Source organism: Nipponia nippon, unplaced genomic scaffold, assembly GCF_047370975.1.
Source record: "Nipponia nippon isolate SJK-2023a ecotype South Korea unplaced genomic scaffold, ASM4737097v1 scaffold_11, whole genome shotgun sequence".
In the NCBI taxonomy this organism is placed as follows: Eukaryota; Metazoa; Chordata; class Aves; order Pelecaniformes; family Threskiornithidae; genus Nipponia; species Nipponia nippon.
The window spans coordinates 3340072-3361551 of NW_028262302.1; the positions used below are offsets into that span (position 1 = coordinate 3340072).

General features: G+C 37.8%; 1 protein-coding gene across 4 annotated transcripts in view; it reads right to left on the reverse strand.

Moving 5' to 3' along the window:
• Positions 1–21480, reverse strand: part of BAZ1A (bromodomain adjacent to zinc finger domain 1A) — a 65244-nt gene that overhangs the window by 10102 nt on the left and 33662 nt on the right. For 2 of the 4 annotated variants that reach the window (XM_087747165.1, XM_087747164.1), the window contains exons 9-21: positions 21292–21458; positions 20384–20479; positions 18337–18475; positions 17733–17879; positions 14710–14805; positions 14357–14581; positions 13536–13701; positions 13155–13268; positions 11834–11958; positions 10744–11352; positions 7785–7948; positions 7452–7606; positions 5096–5244 (exon numbers count right to left, since the gene is read on the reverse strand). In XM_087747165.1, the coding sequence (XP_087603291.1) occupies positions 5096–5244; positions 7452–7606; positions 7785–7948; positions 10744–11352; positions 11834–11958; positions 13155–13268; positions 13536–13701; positions 14357–14581; positions 14710–14805; positions 17733–17879; positions 18337–18475; positions 20384–20479; positions 21292–21458 (2352 nt within the window). The remainder of the gene's footprint in view (positions 1–5095; positions 5245–7451; positions 7607–7784; positions 7949–10743; positions 11353–11833; positions 11959–13154; positions 13269–13535; positions 13702–14356; positions 14582–14709; positions 14806–17732; positions 17880–18336; positions 18476–20383; positions 20480–21291; positions 21459–21480) is intronic. The other 2 variants (XM_087747167.1, XM_087747166.1) reach the window with 1 other exon arrangement.

Here is a 21480-nt window from a genome sequence, read left to right on the forward strand (position 1 = left end):
AACATGCGCATGTGGAAAAAGGTAGACAGGGAAGGGTAAGAGGATAATGTGCATAGAGGAATTGCACATCCCAGGATTTACTTTGACTCCCACTACAAACAGAAGGCTTAAACTGAAAGTTCTTAAACGTACCCTCCCTTACCTTTCTGTTCATCTCTGGTACATGTGGCTATAGGAGCACCTTACTGACCACAGGTTTCTCTCTCAGCAAACAACTTGTCTGGTCTGTGCTACCACGAACCTCCTAACATCTCAAAAAATATAGCCAGTTGATGGGCACAGTCCTCAAGGACCGAGAGAACTAGCTTGTCTGTCCACGTGAAATGACATACATAAGATATTTTTGTGCAGGAGTGTTCTTGAGTATTAAAATGATGAAACTACTCTCCCAGAAAGTAAGAGCCATAGTAAACTTCACCTGCTCCAAATGCAAGGTACCTTCTTTGACTGCCTTCTCTGAAAACAAGAATTCTTCATCAGAAAAAAAGCCCACTTCCACCTTCGCTGCCTCTGCTCATGAAACTCCACCGGGAAGTAACAAAAGCACGAGAACAAAGCATGCATATATACTAATCCTATCCCAGTTCACTGCTGGAAGATGTCTGATGCTATTACGAGGAGGACAATTATAAATAGAAAAGGAAACAACTTTGGGAGTAGAGGAAACAAAAATAATCAAAATCTAGAAAGAAAGGAATGGAACAAAGACAAGCAAAGAGGAGCAAAAAAGCTGTATTTTTTTTTTTGTCCCGCAAGAAGTGCATGGCACAAGTTAAAAAGGAGGTAAATGGTTCCCAATATCAGCCACAAAGGTGCTCCCATGAATTAGAATCCAACCTTTCGTATGGAAATCTGAAGGATGCTTAATGACTGAAGTCCTGCACTAGTGCAGAAGGCAGGGGTTTTTTAGTGGCTGCCTCACTGAACTCCAGGGCAACCAAATCACTTCATCATTTTATACCTCAATTTTCACATCTATGTAATAGGAACGATGAGACCTACTTCACTGCAAAGTATTTTGAAATGTAAAAGAAAAGTAATTTATACTAAAAAAGGGCAAAATCTACAATAAAAATTGCTTGTATTTCTTCCCCCTCAAATATATATTTTATCTGAGAAGTAGCACGTCAGAGTTTCCATCAAACAGCTATTAAAAAAAAGAAGGGGGGGGGGGCTTTCACATCTTAACTCAGAATTTTTGCAGGAAAAACATGTATTGCAAGCTGCACCCCCCTTTTTGTCATCCTCCCCAAACATTACCTTGGGCCGGACTGAAGGAAGAAAACCCAAATTTTCATAGCTAATGTGTAATGAAAGGATTTCTAAAACACAATTCATAATTAAGAAATGCATACAATTCAAGTCGTGTTACATTTAATCCCCAGACAACAGAAGATTAGCAGCCATCTAGCAGCTCTGCAAGGCAGAGGGTGCTGTTTCTGGGGTTTCTAGATCTCCTTTTGCATTGCTATCTTCTGCGTCAGTCTTTTCTCACTCTTCCACTTGAATATTTGGTATGCACCTCAACTCTAAACTTATCAGAATCACCAGCGAGGCTCTTGGCAGGCTGACAGAGCCTCAGAACAAAAACGGAGCAGAGAGGAGCAGCTGGTCCTTTTATTGCTGTGCTGGGTCCCTTTGTCTGCTCTGCACCCTGGAGGCCGCCGGGATAAACCCGCCAGTGACGGCAGTGAATTTCACTGCGCTGTCTTTAGTACTAGAAGCTGTAAATAGAGTGAAAACTAAAAATTGTGAAGTATGGCTCCATTCCCTAATAGGGCCAGAGCACAGTGAAGGCGGGGGAGAGGGAAAAGAAACTCCACAGTGAAGGCAGCGACTGAAATAATGACAAAGACAAAGCACGTTCAGTTTGGTTTAAAGCAGAAATGCAGGGATAGCCTTTCTACGGAAAGTGTTCCCCTGTACTGCTACCAAAACCGAACTCCTAGCACTTGCTTGACTTCCAATGCTTTTACTTCAGTGGTAATTAAATCAGTCTAAAAAGTTGGGTTTGTCAGGTTTAACATTAGAAACAGATATGCAGGCATTTTGTCTAGGGGACGGTTCCATTAAATAGTTGGAACAACTATAAAAAAAACTCCTGTTAGAAGAAAAAAAAAAAAAAAAAAAAAAGAGTGTACAGATACAATGTAAGAACAGGCAAACAAAAACAAAATACCCACAAACCAAAACCCAGTGGTTACAAACTAAAAGCTAATTTCTATCATCAGAGTACTGTTAGCCAGTTCCTAGAGGGGTCAGTGAAAGAGGGCACCACGGTTCCAAGCACAAGGCACTCCCTGAGCAAGAAGCAGTGCCCACTTTTTCTTAAAAAGTTTAGTAACGCTACTAACACCTCCTCGTCAAGCTAAGTAGAGAACTTCTCCTTGCCTGTTATACATATGCAAGTTGCAAACTAAGAAACAGAACTTGCTGTGGTAGCATGCAAAGACACTGCTTCCAACCAGGGAGCATAAGCTGAATATAAGATTATGCAAATTTTACACTCTTGTTTTTTTAAGCATGTCTGAAACACTGAAGAGAGATACCCAGAAAGGACTGCATCCAGAACTGCTGCTTGACCTCTAAAGTGCCTAAGTTTCCCAGATGCCTCTCAAACACAGAGGTTTCCTTGACACTTTGCAGTTGTGCCTTCTGATCATGTCCAGAAGCTCCCCAGTCAGGGCACCTTTCGTATAACTTACTGCCTAACAGTCAGAAAAATCACCAGCGAATAGGTGTGTGTTTTAAGCTTTCTTTACTACCGAGCCACTCAAAGCCACGGCTCCTCCAAGAGCTCTCTGGTGACAAAACTAAAATCTTGCCTTCATTCAGACTCGTCTCCTGCTAAAAGCGGCCCATTACGCAATCGAAAACATGAGACGCTTGGCACCAAAGGTAAAGCAAGGAAGAGGGAACCTGACACTGTCACTTAATGGTTAGGGCAGTAAGCCAGAGCAGAGGAGACCTGGGATCCTTCCTGCTCCCTCAGCTATGTAGGTTATTCTATACATCACAGTAATTCTACAGCGGTAGCGTTTTTCAGAGCAGAAGAGGTACACAGGCACAGCATGGTAAACGAACACATGAGATTTAAGACATGCAAATCACGTAAGATTGCTTTCCCTATATACTGTCTTCGTCACACAGTATAAAGCATCTAAAGGAAAACAGGATTCCCAAGTTAAAAACAAATAGGAAACCCATCATCAAAAGGTCAGGCAAAAACATGAACCATCATTAGATTATGGCAGAGTTGGGACCACTGAAAAAAAGACACAGGAGGATTGCTAAAAAACCTTCCTCTCCAATACTTCAGGGATACTTTTCCTCTTTTAGTCCTTTTCCTCTAATTCAGGATGCCCGATCTATGGCCATAACCTACTAATAGCCATGTTTTTCCCCTTAAGGGCACGCTATGGTAAACTTAGAGCTGTCAGCAAGATGCTGTTGTCAAAATACTCCCAGAGAGAGTTTGGAAATGGAGGCGTATACTGCACAACGTATCTACAACCTGCACAGGCAGAGTAAATATGACAAACACTAGATAGATGTACTGTCAATTAACTGTCCCACGCACATGTTGTAAATCTAATCATATAGCAGGAAATAAGCCGTATCATGCCTGGCTTGGAAAGGGCAGGCATACTTGAGTTGACCAAACACTTAGCCAAGTAAAGCTTTTAAACAGCTGCGGTTTAAACTACTCATATGCTCTCCCCTTTCATCTCAATCATTTGCTGCATTTCCCTCTTCTAGAGGTCATCACACTGATAACGAAAGCTCGTGGAAGGGAACCCATGCCTGCATGTCAGAGTCTCTGGCACAAATCTAGCTCAAACTCATCTTCAGTGGCAACTGATACCCAGACTCCATGCAGGAGCAGCCGAAATGCAGGAACAGTTTTAGGTCAACTGTGCCATGGGGCACTAACTTCTAGTGTGAATACACCAAAACCTGCATTTTCATCTTAAGCTATGCAGCAAAGTCTGCTGGAGCCTAAGGATTTTGTACGCAGTCATTATGAATTTAATAGGATGTGAAGCAGTTTGTGCTCTGGAGGACCCCGGTACGTGCCGTGCTGGTAAGCCACGCTGCACTCTCGCAGGTGAGAAGTAAAGCAGTCCAGCTGAGCACAGAGCACAGCTCGTCCTCAGCGCGGCCTCCGGAAGGGAAGCCTGGCTGAGATAGCTGCCCCGGGAAGGATGAACCACCTTCACACGCTTCTCCAAGACAAAACCCCAGTTTTGAACTGCAAAAGGATCCTAAGGGATTACTGGAAAACAAAGTGATGTTATGCACTTTGGATCCCCTCTCTCACCCCTACAGCATGTCAGAAGGATTAAAGGAATACGTGTTAAAGTCAAGCTATAATCGTGCTTTGGTTTAAATTTTTCTTGCAACCTTTTATTTCCAAGTTTTACAGCATAAACACAAAACCTGAGGATCTGAAAGTCTGCAATGCAAGTCTTTACTACGTTTTACTGCAAATATTCTGTTATTGCTGAACAAGGTGATCCAGATACACCAGGCCTATATTGCTTTCACAGAAACAGTATAAAAAAGGAGTATACATTTTTACAACCTAAAAAACACACAGAAGAAACTCGTGGTATAGTTGCATGATACACTGACCTCAACAGTAATGCTGAATTACGAAGTATTCCCCCAGAACACTCACTCATTTCTGCCTAAGGGTACAATTTGTCCCCCAATGCATCAGTATAATTGTAGGGCCACAAGATCACTGAAATGATCCAGGTTAAATAGGCATGTGTTTAAGAGCGAAATATTCTGTTACTTAATACATGTAATTCAGGACATGCAGAATAATAAGAAAAATATTAATAGTTCCTCATGATCTATGGCCTTGTAAACTGACAATCTAGTGTTTTTTAATTTTACAATGGTATATAGCAATACGTTAGTTATTTGTTTTTTTCCCCACCATGTCCCTCTAAAGCACCCGGTCTTACAAAAGAAGCAAGTGGGTTTGGGGTGGGGGTTTTTTGCATTTTTGGGGAAGTTTTTTGTTTGTTTGTTATAAAATCTTACACAAAACTAGAGACATACGGTTTCAATTCTGAAAGCTTACCAAGAGGTGCTTTGAGAAACCTGCGCTCAATTCCTTGTTCTATCTGAAGCAGTGCAGATGCCAAGTAGTGGACCACATTATTAACTGGCTGAGGAGTACTTGTACTTGTTGACGCAGCACTTGGAGCTTCAGTTTTTAACCCAACGAGTCTAGAATAGAAATGTATTAAGTTATCTTTTTTTTTTTAACATACTTCGAATTGAACACCATAGATATTTTTACAGGTCTGTATCCACAGTAGATTTTTATTTTCACTTCATTTACATGCATGGACCATGGACATGAACAGATACTGCACAGGTGTGATTAGCTATCCCAGTTCTCGAGTTTGCTTAATTAGTCTAGTTAATCTAGCTCAGTCATCTTTAGGTAACAAAATTATCTAAATTTCAAGAAATGTAGATGACAAATTGCAATACAATTATTAAGATTTCCAGATGATTTGATGCAACATCAATCAGCTAGTTTATGAGACTCCTGTGAGGAGTGGTGAGGTGTAGCCTTTTAGAATACTTCCACCTGCAGAAGTTCAACTACATATATCCACCAAGCTAATAAGATATTTGAAAAGAAAATAAATTAAATAAAACCAGAAAGTCATTTTAGAATGTTAAATCAAGAATTGTTAACTTACATGTTCTCATCCTTAGAGGATTTTTCTAAAGTACTAACTCGGGGGGTGGGGTGGTGGGGGGGTGGTGGTGTAGGTTTCCAATAAAACAGCCTTCTTTGACCAAAGACTAAGTAATCGTTTCAAATTGCAGTTAATCTTCCTGAACCACAAATATTAAGTACAGTGTAGGAGAGCAACTCACACTAATGAAAATAAAATTCAATTTCTACTTGAGATTTATAAAAAAATAACTAATTAAGACTGTCTGGATTCTGCTTTATTCTGGTGAATGAGCAATGCCTTTGGTTGTCCCTGATCTTTTTTCACACTTAAAAGCTGTTCATTATATTTTGCAGTCACACACATTTCGAGAGACTGAAAGCAAACAGAAAAAAAGCTGCATAGTTATTTACATTTCACTAGTCAAACTCCAAGGTCTTAATGAGATGTCACTTGCTTTAAGGTAGATAAAGAGCCCAGCATCAAAAGCAATCTGTCACATGATTTCAGAATCCCATAGTCTCTGTTTTAATATGCAAGACTTTATATTAGAGTAGACTTTATTCAGAAAGTGTGATGGAGTCAGTATCAAACAGAAAAAAAAAGTGAAGCAACAAGCTTCTGCAGTTGAATTGAGAGTTGGCAATGGAGCAAGTGCCCAAGGTAACTGGAGACAGATAAATTTTAGCTTCTTAATTAAAACAGTGGAATATTTCTATGTTGTGGTTTTCAGGAAGCAAACATCTGTAAATTGTGTCATTAATATAAAGAAGAATGACCCTACCCATTTTGCACACAACTAGCGAACTCAGATCCAAAGGGTAGTCTTACATGAAAATACTAATACAGCAAACAAACAAAAAGGGAAAAACCTGAAAGAACTTTAAATTCCTACATCCAACACAGCATTCAAGAGTCCACCCAGAAATAAAGCTTTTATAAAATAAAAGTCTAATGCAGAAAACCTCACAGAATACATAAGCAAACAGTGTATTACTACAATGATCGCCTCCAATGAATCTTTTTTCCTGCAATATTTCAACATTCACATCCTAGCGAGACATACAATTTTATATGTATTAAGTAAATTAAGGTAGATCTTTATTTCTGAAAATTATGTAACTTCTGAGAATTAAATATTTAGAAACCTTCACAGTTTCTAGTTTCTATAGTTTGATTTACAACAAGCACCCATATAAGCATAGGGTCCCACATCTGTCTCAAACGTTTGTTTAACAAACAAACAAAAAACAACAAAACACCTTTACAGTTGCAACACTGTATGATTTGAGGTTTCCTCTCTTTCACTATGTTGCAGCTTGCTCTACAGAAGGATCATCATTCATAAAGTTACAAGATTATATCTCTGGTTTGCTGCAGTGCTAAAGGTTAATCCAGACCATGGCCTGTTGCACTGATGGTTCTTACTGTGACTCATGAAGAGGTACACTGGCCAGTCCAACTAGCAATTTGTTACTATTATCATTTTCCCTTTTAAACACTCCTACTCTTTCCACAAAGTGTTGGGTTTTGGCTTTTTTTGTTTGTTTGTTTTTTCAGTGGTGGTTTGTTGTTTTGTTTGGGTTTTTTTGTTTGTTTGTTTGGTTTTTTTTAAATACACCTCAATTCTTAAAAAATACCATTCCAAAGAATTTGAGAGTAAAAACAATTGGAAGGTTAAAAAAACAGAGCACTGCTATAAAACTCACAGGGAAGAGCCATTATTTAAACCATAGCTCTTACCTGTCTTTCACAATAAACTTATCTTGATCATCAGTTTCCATTTCTTCAGATTCTTCATTCACAGTTTTAATTATACCATTTTCTTTGTTTTCATCATTCAGAAACTCATACCGCCCATGTTCTAAGGCTGCTCTCCAAGACTGTCTGTCTGTAACCTGAAGCAAACACACAAACTTGAAGTTTCTAAAGAGTCAATGGCCACAAACATTTAGTGCCAATTACTGTCTACACTTAATTATGCTTTCAGTAAAACCCATAGCAGTTTCAGTAAAAACCAAGCTACAGACTCAATGGCACCACTGTGCTCCTAGGTATTCTACAATTCACAAATACCTTAATAGCCCCCAATGTTCCTTGGTAGATCCTGTCTTCAATGTCCAAAAGAAAGTCTCTAAGTCTCAGTTCAAGCTGCTTCTCTGCAGATACATGAGATCCATCATGGGCATTCTGCATCCTTCCCCGTCCTGAAGGTGGTCTGATGTCACTTTGAGGTTTGTCTGCAAAAACACCAAGTAACTTCATGTTAGGGGACTTTGTTCCTTAGAGTAGCTGCTGGCAGAGGGAACAAAAGTAGTACAGGGCAGAACAAACAGGTTCAGAACTGCCTTCCTGCAGCGACAGTTGCCAACACCAACATCTCCGTGACAGTTTAAGGCATCCGATCTGACCAAGCAGAGTACACTTAAGGGAAGACCTATAGATTAGCATCTGCTTATCCCAACACACAGGATGAGAAATTCTTGTCAATTTAGAAGTCAATCTTTTGTCTTACAATGCCTTCTGAAGTACTAGATAATGAACAACAACCCTCTGCTATAAGTGCAAGGAGAAAAAAAAAAACACCAAGAAAGAGAAAAAGTCACATTTCTAGTATTTTTCATATTTGACGGCCCTTGCTTTACAGGAGAACTATTCAGTTTTCTTTCCTGCATGGATCTTTATCATGGCACCATTTAAAACAAGCACGTGCAACTGGCAATCACAAAAACTAACAGAACAAGATATAATCCCTTTTAAAAACCTAACTTTAAAACCAAACAAATAGATAAAGGTAAGATGACACAGGCACAGACTAGACTATGTCTTCTAATTAAAGGTGGGGAAAAAAAGGAACAAGACACAAGGTAAGTTATGAAAAAGAAGGGAAGAGCTGATGATGGGCTGTCAAGCAAAAACCTCTTCATAAGAGAACTGAAAATTCATGCAAAAGCTCAAAAGCCACAGGAAAGAGCTGAAAGTATGCCCAGATCCTAAATTAGTGCTTGCAAATCTGCATAGGTGGCAAACGTTTCTGTTCACAGGATCTACCTTAAATCCTATGAGTTCAGTGATGAGGAGGTATATGCAAGAACTTAGAGGTATTAACCACAGATTACCATAAAGCTGTTCTTAAGGAAGTACAGGATGAATTTCTAAGATGCTTTCAATTGCAGAAACAATTCCCTGTAACTGAAAATAATTATGCAAATATTCTTAAAATGTGTACTAGCATACTCCGATGTCCGGATGTGGGAAACATCCTTTTTGGTTTAAAAGAAAGAAATTAAATGTTTTTTTCTTGAGCAGAACTGAAACAGCAGCAATTGGCTTGCAAATAATTCATGAGGAAAAGTTAATTTTATCTCCATCCTCTTTTGAGTGGGAACTGGAAAAGGGAGAAGGGCAGTCTACAGCACAAGAGAATCCTGGAGTAGTTCTCATTTGTCCTGCAAGTCATTTGAGCGAAGGCAATAGGGCAGCAGCAGGAGTCCACTGCAGTAAAGCTCCCTCCAAAGTGAGTTACACATGTCCACTTATCACTGCTTATCACACAGAGGAGACGGCATTGGTATTGGACCACTGCATTTGAATTGTCTTGATCTCTACTAAAACAAAGTTTAATGCTGCCTCTTTTTTTTTTTTTTTTTAAAATCAATGGTATTCTACAATTCTAACATAGAAAGAGAAGAAAAATCTGTGATTGTGGAAATCAAGTTCCTTCAGGGCAGAAAGCAACACACAAAATACAGATAAAGGTGCAGCAACTAGGAAAATAAGGAACCACACACCAAAATATATCAGAAAATAAGAGATTTTCTCACCAAAAAACACAAAGATAGCCATAAGGCCTCCAAATAGAGCTTAATTACGATGCAGAACTCTGTCCTGTGCTAGTTTCCACCAAAAGAAACAGCAGATCAGCTATGGATTTAGTAGTACCTGACGTGTTTGCAGCATGTCCTGGGATATACACACTCCAGTAAAACAGAACTCAGCTCTGCTTTGAATAATTCTCCCCTGCCCCAATACAGATACACTAAAATCCTCACAGTAATTTGGCATAATTCAAAACAAAATGCAATTTCTTAAACATTACCCTAGCGAGTTTCATTTTGGTAACATCCTCTTCCCACCAACCCTCCACAAACAAGCAAGCTGCAAGCTTGTGCGCACAATTTTATCAGTGATTGGAGCTAATGCCTTGCCAATAAATGGCAAAATAGTTGGCTAGGGGAAAGGGAAAAAACCTAAATCCTTTTTCTAGAATGGTTTTAAGTACACTCCTACACTTTGAAACCCATAAAAAACAATACTGCTCTGCAGACATCTCCTCCTATAACAAGTGTCTGCAGAAAGAAAAGGAAAAAAAATGGAAAAGAGTATCACAGAATCCACTGCACTGATGTTAAGCCACATGACAACCAACACAGCTACACTATTTTTGTCCTCCCAAAGGTTTTAATATGCTATCATTCCCTTGTTCACAATAGGCCAGTAAAGGCTTTTGAATAATTTAATTCATTACGATGTTACAAAAGAACACATCCTACTCAACAAGTCAAGGTAATAGTAATTGCCTCCCTTTGTGTTTGTCTCTCCCAAGGTTTCTGTCTCCAGTGCCGTATCTTGTGTCTCCTTTGATCATACTGGAAATGAGGACATCAGATGATCAATACTATGATCTACCTTTAGCAGATATTAATCTTTATTCCTCAGTTAATCTCTTCCCAAAGCTCAAATTACATCCTAAAGATACTTGTTTAAAAACCAATCCTGTTTTACTAAGTAGTGAGATAATAGAAAAATTATTGCTTTTTTTAGCATAAAACACCAGAAAGCCACCACAAAGATCCATTGGGGGGGGGGGGGCAGGAAGGAAAAAACCAAACCTGTTTCCCATAGAGTGTAACAATGCTTAAGAATAATTCTTATTCCTAAGAAATTACAATTAAATGAGAACTAGAGGTTTCTAGAATATTATACAGAAATTACAGCTGTGGAAGCAAATTAAGATCAGGAACCTTTCATTTACCTGGAATATGGAATTTTTCCACAGGAAAACTGCTTAGTTGTTCATATATTCTACTTTTCTCTTGCAAAAGAGTTTCTTTTAAGGCACTCTCCCTATGTCCTCGGGAATTGAGAGCCTCTAGGAGTTGGTCCAGTTGTTCCCGAGAATTGTAAAAGCACCAACGGTTTGGTTTATATACTGGCCTTGGCACCTCTACGACAACACTGGTGTGTGAATCTTGGTCAATATTGGAGGTAGATTCAGAGGATTTCAAAGACTCTCCAGTTTTACTGAATACCTGAGGTTCACTTGTGCAAGACTGTACACTATTCTGAAAGGAAGAGGTTCGAGGCAACAACATGTCTTCTGTGAGACCAGAATAGTCCTCTTCTATAAACAATCCAGGAACAGAGGGGAAAATCCAGTAGCGTCGGTACAGACGGTCACGACCTAATGGGGTGATATTTGTGCAGGCTGTTGCATTCTGAATCTTTTCTAACAGTTCCTTCTCTTTCTTTTGTTGCTCCTGTTTTAAAGCTTCTTCGTCTTCAGCAGTAAGAGGTTCACTCTTCTCACAAGTGGTCTCTTCTGGTCTTGTAAATTCCTTATATCCATTTTGCCCTCTCCTTCCTAAAAGTTAAAGGAAGAAGAATGATAGCAAGACGCTTATAAATTCTTTGTTTAACCAAAAACTCAAGTGAAGGACAGGTTTTGGTCCTGTCCCTTTCTGATTATCTAAACTTAACACTTTCAAGGACCATCAGCTCAGACAAGAAACAATACTAGTTTTACTACAGAAAGTTTCAAGTGATTAAACCCCTTCCCTTCATAGACAGAAAGTCATCTTTAACGTACTTGCATTTTGCAGAAATTAGACCAAGTCTCATTTACTGACATTGTCATTTTTAACACAATAAAAAGAGAACCAAAATTTTAAGAACTTAGAAGTATGTTATAGAAGTATCTTATGATAAAGTAAAATTCTAGCAATTTCATTATTGAATACAAACTATGTTTTGAACTTAATTTATCATACTCAAAATGATCAACCTAAACCCCCTAAAGACCTCAAGCAAAACCAGAATCCCTAACGAATACAGTATAGCATTACCTCTTCCTCGTTTTTTGTTTGGTCCCAGCTCTTCTTCATCCTCTGTCACTGTGTCCATGTCTTGCTCTTTACGTTCAATTTCTTTGCTCTCTGTACTAGTATCAAGGTCTTCTCGTTCCTCCTCCCTGACACAATAAAATAAAGAAGAGGTGACTAACTGACCAACCATATATTAGAAGCTGAAAAGAATGAAAAAAAACCCACCACAATAGAATATGGCGTCTTCAACACTAACAGTATTTTCCTCTCAGAAGTACTTAAGCCAGTAAAAGACCTACAGTGCTTTTTAAAAATAAACTTTAAGTCATAGAATATATTAAAATCCAGAAGAAACCCACTGAACTGTAAATGGAAAGTTCCATATTAAAGACTAAAACCTGCTCTTTGATATTCACTCTTCCATTTGAAGAGCATTACTATAAACAGATCCTTTTTGGAGACATCTTAGTGTAGTTCTACTGACCTGAATTTTTTTTTCCATGACTAAAATGTGTTTCGTCATCAAAACATACACAGTTTTATAAAATGCTTATTACACATTTTTCCTTCATCTAGCAAATGTAATTAAAAACCTACAGAACTACACGCAACCATTAGAAGGTAATGTTTGGGTTTTTTTTTTTTTTCCCTCAATTATAGTTTCAAAAACATAGCACAAATCTGTCTTTGGCCCATGCTCACCTTTTGCAAGCAGATTTATTTAACTAACTCCCCTTCCTCAAGCAGGTAAAGATATAGTGTTGTATATACACTTTGCTTTTTTTTCTGGAATCATATACAGCTGCATTGTGCATGAATCTTACCACCTGAAACCATACAGTTTTATTAATAGAACAAAAACCCTTGGTCTTATGGAAATCACCTGGGATAGCACAGCATTTTTTAAAAAGTGCTATTAAATTTAATTCATAAAGTGTTATGTGAGGTCAGTATTATCTAGCTCAGATCAGACCAATTCCTCAAATTAGAAAACAAACTAGAATAATTATGAAGATATTCATAGATATGAAATCAATGCAAGACAAAGTAATGCAAAAAAGCGAAATTAGATTTTGCAAGTTTCTCTTGTCACTAGGTAAAACCGTCAAGCTTTCAATAGAATTATGAGTATAATAGAAGTTGATTTTAAAAATAAAACCACTTTCATAAAGCAATTCTAGAACACTAGGAAGAAAAATAAAATCAACATTAAGGTCTATATACTTAAATTAAAATATACCTTTGTATACGAACAAGTCAATGAAAACTACATAGGTAAGGTCTGGCCATATAACTGAAAAGTGCTCTATCATATGTATCGCAGTAATACCACATATCATACCCAACAGATACTTCTGCAGCAGGATTTCTTTGCTCCTCTTCCTTCAGCTTTTCTTGTTTCTCTTTCATTTTTAACTCTTGTTCTTTTAACCTTTCTTCTTTCCTCTTACGTATCCTAATAGTAAGGATATAGAAAACCAGTTGCAATGAATCTAGTATCTGATCTGGCCGCATCTTTTTTCCTTTATACTACAGCATCATCTAAAAATAACAGTAACATGGGAAAGCACAACGCTTAGCACAATAGTTTCACTCCTCTCTAGGGTCTCAAGAAACCAGCATAAAACACAAACACTACTATTGTTTCTCACATGCCTTTTGCAATCGAAGCATTAATCTAATTTGTAACAACAAAATTTAGTTTTCCATATCCTAGTTCTACCTTGCTGCTGCCGCCTCTCGTTCTTTGCGATGCTGTTCTGCCTTTAATTCTCTGAACTCCTGTTTTGCTTGTCGTAACACATCAACAGAGTCCTCAATGAAATCTCGAGTGGAGACGAGAGTCAGAAGTTTCCCACAGAGGGCATGAAGGATCTTCATCTTTTCTCCTATTAAAATTCAGACCAATGTTTATATTTCATTATACAACTGATAAATAAGCCTTACTCTTACACACTCCATACTGAAGATTGGTTCTCACTCAAGAAAAATTGAACAGTCAAACAGTTGTGGTGCACCAGCCGCACTTGCAAAGAGGCATTTCCTGAAATATCTGTTTTGGTCAGAGACGCGAGCCTTTAATTTATTAACTTCTAGCACCAAAAGAAGAACTAAAATGCAGTATTATCTTCAAAATGGAGATAAAGGAACAGTATAGTCTTTTTTTTTTTTCCCCTCCATTTCCAAATAAGAAACAAAAGACCCAAACCAGCAATTAAAAGCAGGGGCTGAGTCAAACACTCAGATGCTTCTCCCAGAGAGATCCCCTCCTGCAAGGAAAGCTAACATTTTTTTAATGAGATTTAAAAAAAAAAAAAAAATACTCAGAAGTAATGACGCTGCCTAGCTCTGCAATCTCTGATCTGGCGGGACCTGCTTGTGGGGGCTGGATCATAGGGGGTGGGTGTTGGTCTAGGTGACCTCCAGAGGTCCTTTCCAACCTAAATTATTCTAGGATACAGTAAATTTTGACCATGAGCAGTTACAAAACCGATCACTTGATAAGCAGTCTAATAATCTCTAATATTTATTCTCTTTTATTACCTGGCAACAAATCATATACTGAGGTACTTGAAAGTTTCTTCAAGAGACCAGGATTACTTAATCTCAACTCCATGCAAGCATCATCAGTAGCATCAAACCCTCCTCGTTTCTGGTAGCGGTATTTTGCGTTGGCTGATGTTACATCAGCGCCTGATGCTAGAATGTGAAGTCTAAGAATCTCAGAAAGAGTGCAGCTATCAAGATCCAAGTTTTTCAAATTGCAGCCTACAGTTGAGAAGAATGAACAGTTATTTTATATAAACATTTGCATGTATATAAATATAAAAAATGTGCTTTAAAATACAGAGCAAAATAAGAACAGTAACAAAACAAGAAGTGAAACCCACACATACCCTGATGTAACTGGGGCCATGCAGCTGCCAAAGTTGCAACTGCAGACAGTGCAGATTTTGTGGGGTCTGCATCTTCATCCAAAGCCTCTGTTAAATCTTTAAGGAAATAAACACTTTATTCTAGTGCAAATTAAAACTTGTACTGTGGAGGGGAGGAAAGCAAGCCATTTTTTAAAAGTTGCAAAGCAAAAAGAGGGCCAATATTTACAAAAGCATCAATGTATTCAAAACTCAATTCAACATCCAAATTAAAATTTACATATCTTTAAATGGAACTAAAAAGCCAACTACAAGCTAAGGACATGCACCACATGCTATATGCTGTTCTCCCTATAAGCTGTGAAAGCAACCACAATGCACAAAACATGCACAACAGCAACATAAAAGGCAGCAAAACCAAATCTGTGAACACACTTGAAAGCAAAACCAAATAACAATGCAAGAACACCTGTATTTCATTCCCTCAAATGGACTGTTATTTCCTATCATCATTTTGTTTTTAGGAAAGACCATCCAAACCAATCACACACTTTGATACTGGTTATCACCATTCACTGTATACTTTTAATCTGTAACTTAGATATAGCCTTACTGTTCTGCACAAATACAATTACTAAGGCATTACAAAGAAACCCTATTTCACCAAAACAAGCATCTGCACTTAGTAAGGAGCATCGCACATCAGCAAACTGACCAGGAAAGCAGGGCAGTGAAAGGGAGAAACAGCAAAATTCCTGTTTCTGAGACAGAAGTTTCCTTAGCACTTACAGGCATTTCTCCAGAGGGTTAGCAGAATTTTTTCGGCTTTGTATGCTGTTTCAACAATTTCACTTTATTCAAGTCCAAATCATTAAGCAGTTATCAAGTCAATAAAGAGCCACAAATCCAAACTAAGACTATATAAAAAGCAAATCCACAACAGAGACTTGTATGATGATTGATGTTGTTTGAAACCTGTTACCCAGACATTGCAAAATTAACCTCTGGGTCTCCCCTCTGGCTGTATCTGTATAACAGGGTTTGAGAAAGTACTGTACACACCAAAACCCCACCCCCATGGTGTTTTCTGTTGCAGAAACACTGCCTGTACAGAATTTAAGTGAGCAAACATGCTGACTACTACTAGTTTGGTTAGTCAGGATTACAAAGCTGAGAACATGTAATTCTTTTACGGGAAAGAAGATGTCTAAACAAGAGTGACAAGAAATGGAAGTTCAAAGGCAAGTAAAGATAATAAAGTGCCCTGCCCACAGCTCTGCTAAACTAGAAGTGAAACAGCAGATTTTTGCAACTGCCAGCCCCATATAGTCAAATTAAAATATGCAAGTTACATTACATTTTTTCTGATCAGTCCTATGAATAATAAAGAATCTAATCAACTATTCTATGATTACCTGATAATGGAATCCTTGCTTATATTGCCCAAGCAATGCTCTCAGTAGTTAAAGAGATACAGTTTAATTGCTAAATTCAACAGTAATTAAAACACAGTCTAAATTTGTTAACACCGTATCAAATCTGTAACTTTATTCAATTAACAAGAGCAGCCTCTATTGCTGAAGACAGGGCCCATGTTTTATATAAAGACATTTTCTAGATTGGACATAAATCTTAAGCATGAGAATACACATAGTCTTCAAGGGAGGAATTAAATTCCTGTACCTCGTTCATCTGTCTTATGGGGTGAACCACAGGATTCACTTGATCTCAAACAGGGAGTGCTCTTATATTCCTATCTACCCCTAATGAAATACAGACTAGCAGGAAGGGTCAAAGCTTCTCCTTTCACTACTCAGCAAATTTGGCAGTCCATAAACACAGGACATACTGGAAAACAGCAGTGTGGCAACAGTTGCCTTCCCTTCCCACCAAGCACTGCAGAAGGCAAAAGAACTGGGAGAAGTCTTAGACATCAGATTCAAAACAGAGAAGGTACATGCAACAGTTAACATCTTAAAATATTTTCAAGGCTCCCGGTCTGATGCTTTTTTCTACCAACACGCTGTTTTGAGAGACTAGCACTAGATACTTGATGAGCATAGCAAAGTAGTAGGATCAGGTCTCTGATCCACAGCAAGGCTTTGTAAATAGCTGAGCTGGAAAAAATAAGGGCAAACCACCTTGCAAAGGCATTAAAACCCAAAATTGTGCAAAAGGGATAGAGAGAATACTGTAAGTTTGCGTTATTGATAAACCTTTTGCAAAGCACTCTGCGTAACATCAATAAGATCTTACAGGTAGACTGCTCTGCAGAATGAGACTTAAAGCATCCACAGACCGTGGACAAAATCACTGAGCTGCCTGAACACAGAACAGTCTGCTACAGACAAAAGACATATATAACATCCCTGACCACATAAATTTGGAACAAAGCCTGCAATCCTGATCAGTGATTAGGGTATACCAAAAGCCTCTGAAAAACATAGGCAACTTCAGCCTAAGAGTGAAGACCAAAGGCAGAGTGACTGCGAGATCCTTTGCTGGAAAAACACAGACATGGTAGTATCTAGGAGTCGTGGATGCATACTTTAAGTATCAAAGGACAATGAATATTGAGTTCTCCATTATAGTTGTGCTGGGGAGTTTTAGTTTTTAATCTAGGTAGGTCCAGATTTTTTTTTTTTCCATAGCTACAGATAAAGACCTTTGAGAAGATTTAGGTAAATGCCTTGTTTCCTGACCCTCAGGAGAAAAATCTAACAGTGCTGAAGGAAGAGGAGGAAGGTGAAGATAAGTTTCCCCCACCTCCAAAACATAAGCAGTGCTGTTAAAAGCTTATTATGCTTTGCTGGATACAATCGTAGTAACAATGAGCTTGCTTTTTCTCTATTCCCCCCCAGGCCCTACCCTCCGTGCCCAGTTTAAAGCTTTAATTTCAGATAAAAGAGAAAAAACAAGTTCATTTACACACAATATCCATGCATAATAAGACGCGGTTAAACAAAGGAATGCCATAAATCATGCAGTTTAAAGTTAATTCCAGTGGAATTTCAGTTTTTCAGCAGTAAAATTAAGGATCTGACCTTTGGTCTCAGCATCAGCTATTTGATCTTTGGCCACTTCCTCTTCCTCTTCGGCCATTGCCTGAAAGATGGCAGTCAGGAAGAAAAACAGCAATTCACATAGTGGGCCTTCAGTGTCATTTCCTACAAGAGCTTCCTCTAAAACTTCTGTGAATAAAGTTTAAGAAGCGTCACTTTTGCCGCAAAGTTGGAAAACGATTATGTACTGAAGAATTAAAACATTTTTTTTTTTCCTTCAGGTATGATAATCAAGTTACTTTTCCATAATCTACTGCAAATATTCCTAAGTGATGGTGTCAGAAAGAGTGCTGACAAAACAACATTATTTTCTTAATATATAACTGTAAGAGTAAAGTGCAAGTAGACATTTTAATAAGTAGATTAACAGCTTCTACATTGAAATTAATTTTGGTTTTATAAACACTGCAGAAGTTGACTGTGAAGAGAAAACAGGATTGATATGCACGTGTAAGCACTGACATATTAAAACTGCACAGAAAATTCTGTAGTGCTGGTACTTGGGTGCACTTAAGATGTTTAGTTGTTTGGTAGGAGAAGGGACACCACAAAATTGGGGCACCTTGCCACATAAACGACAACTTGCCTAAAGTCACTCCTTCAGGAAATTCATCTTGAAGATCAAAAAGTTCCCCAAAAGCATATAAAAACTCCAAGACCATCAGAGCATCACCAAAGATCTCAGGAGGAAGTCTCGTCTTCACCGGCACTGGAACAGGAAGTTCCTGCAATCCAAATGGGACAACTTAATATTGTATTTGGTTTCTGCAGAGTACACAAGTGACTAAAATCAAACAGTATGATTCTAAGGAGCATATCTGTTGGATTTCTTTACATTTTACTGAAAATAGTTCTGCAAGACACGTAGTCAATTATCATGGTAACATCTGTAAAGGTACTAACTGTAAAAACCGAAAAGCATGCAACTTGGATGTAAATTTTTTGAGATAAAAGTTTATTCATGTTCACGAAGTTGACTGATTTTGTATCTTTGTTTAAAGGAACTCGCATCCACTACAAGTTAAGAATACTGGCTGTCAAAATTTTTCCTTTAATCCTGTATTATTTCACAAGAGTTTTGAATTTAAGTTTGCTGGAACTGTCCAGACAAGCAAAAATAAACATATTCTTAAAAAGTTACTCATTATTGCTTGCAAAGACAAGCAAACAAAACCCCAACACATTCACATAAAAACACACCCATCTAATACTAGGATATGCAAGATCATGTCTAATGACTTAGTGTTCTGGTATTTGGGATTTTGCAGTGGTAAGGCAGTTATGATAGCTGAAAATATTTTAAGGGAGCTGATGTAGCCATGTAGCAAGACCACTTAACAGAGACACCACCTCCAAATCACAGAGGACAGTCTCTAACACTAAGTTCGACTTTCAAATTAATATCTTGATGTAACTCTTCAAGAGTTGTCTTCACTTAATGTTTCTTAGCAGAGTCAAACAATTTCCAGAAGGATGGCTCCTTTCCACAAAGGTGGTAGTTCATAAACATTAATGAGAAGAATGCTAAATACTATGCTTTCAGAAGAACACAGTAAGGTATTTCATACATTTTCTGAGAAAGGAATTTTTTGAAAAGCAGTCTATGGGTGGATCTTTCTTCCTGGTTCCTCACCTAAACTCATCTTTATTCATATTCTTGCCATTTTTCACTGTAGCGATGATACTACTTTCCCACCCCTCCCTTTTTCTTTTCCAGCTGAAACATAACAGCACTGTTTCGCACAGCTTCCTCTCGTTTTGACAATGCTTTTCCTTTTCTTCAGTTTCTTCTCCCTTTCTATACACAGCTAAGAGTTTTCACTCTCATCTTCAAGGGCCTGTAAAGCTTTCCTTGCAAATATATTCAATTCTCATATTCCTCCCAACCAGTGCTATCATTTAAATTTATTTAAATCTCTCCTCTGTTCCCACTTGTCCTCTTTGTGCTTCTATCATGTTTCCCTGTGCATCTCAAGTAAACCCCTGTCCTTGTGTTTGACAATTTTGCCTCCTTTTGCTATCCCCTGCCAAAATTAATCATAATAAAGTGTACATAAATGCATAACACTAGACAATCTTCCATTATGTACGGCCACACTATATTCCTGTTTAGAACATTAAGTTCTTTGGGAGGTAAATTCTTGTTACTTTCCATAGGTTTCCAGGATCGTCCAGAAAGATGCTCATGAAGCAAGGATACTGCTAGAGTTTAAATCAAAAGAATGCCACAGGGAGTAACAAGCTAATGTCCTTTCTACCTTTCGCAGCTGAAAATTTGGTTTCTTCATTACTCAAATCTTTTAAGTAACTCAGGTTTATTCTAGGTGAGCTCATGTTGCATATTTAACAGAAAAGTCAGGCATTCTCAATACCCTCCACTCAGTAAGATCAGCACTTGAAAAACACATCTGTTCCATGTTAAGACTGAGAACAGCCTGTAAAGTTTTTCTGGAGGGTGAAAATGCAGATGCAGACAATCTTATTAGCATCACCACTGGGAAATATTACATGACTGCAAGTGATTCACAACTCCTAGCATTCAGATCAGATCTAGGTCTGCCTCTGCATTAGGGAAATCTAGCTTGGGGACCCTGTCAAGTACGAACTCGAACTATTCCAAATTCAAATCATACCTTAAGATCATCACACTCCATATCTTCTCTAGGCTTACTCCACTGTTTCAGGTATTCCACATATTTTCTTTTTTCTTCACGCAGCTTCTCTCTTTCCTGAAAAAAAAAAAAAAGTCACAATTATATATAAGATATGGTCAGATCATCCTATTATATGTTCTAGAACTGCACCACTTACTATTTCAATCACACTGAAAAATAAAACTAAAACATTTATTTAGAATTAAATAATCTAATAATTTTTATTTTGTATAAGAAGATATTGGCAAAAATGTTTAGAAGTAAACTGTGGTGATACTCTGTCAGATTAGACATGGGGTTTTTTTGGGGGGGGGGGGGTGTGCTTGGCTGGTTTTGTTTTTAAATGGAAGTGACCGAGGCAAAAATAACTAAAGAGTGTTTATGAAAGTTGCCCCAAAAAAAGGACCATTGAAATAGATAGTGGATGTGGCTGTGGTAAAATATAGTGGAATAAATACTGTCTTCATATTCGAAGTGACAAAAAGTTATTTAGCGATTTCCATCTAAAGAGAAGCCACACGGAAACCCACAACCATTAAATATGCTGTGAATCTGATGCAGTACAGTGTCGTTAACAGTTAAGGACAAGACAACCACCAAATCAAATACTGTCATGCATTATTGGCAAAAAAAACCTCCCACCACATTACTTCAGAAGTAAGTTCAAAGTGAACTTTTCAATAACTGAAATTATAATATAGGAGAATGTTATCCAGAAATACAAATCCATAATGATACCATATAACTGCCTATTCTTCTGAAGTGCATTTCTATGAACTGAAAAGTTAATAGAAAATAACTTGAAGCAGATAGCAACTAAGAAACAAGTAAATTAGAAAGCCATAATACTGTTCCTATATGAAACACATATACTGCAAATGCATTACTTTTTCCTTTTCTATTTTGAGTCTCTCTTTCTCTTCTTTCTTCTTCATCCTTTCTTCTTCCACAATCTTCTTTAATTCTTCTCTCTTCTTTTCCTTATCTTCCTTCTCCTTTTTCTTAGCTTCTATAGCATTTGCCTTCTCTCGTTTTAATTTAGCTTTTTCAAAAGCTATAAAGAAAAAAACCAAACA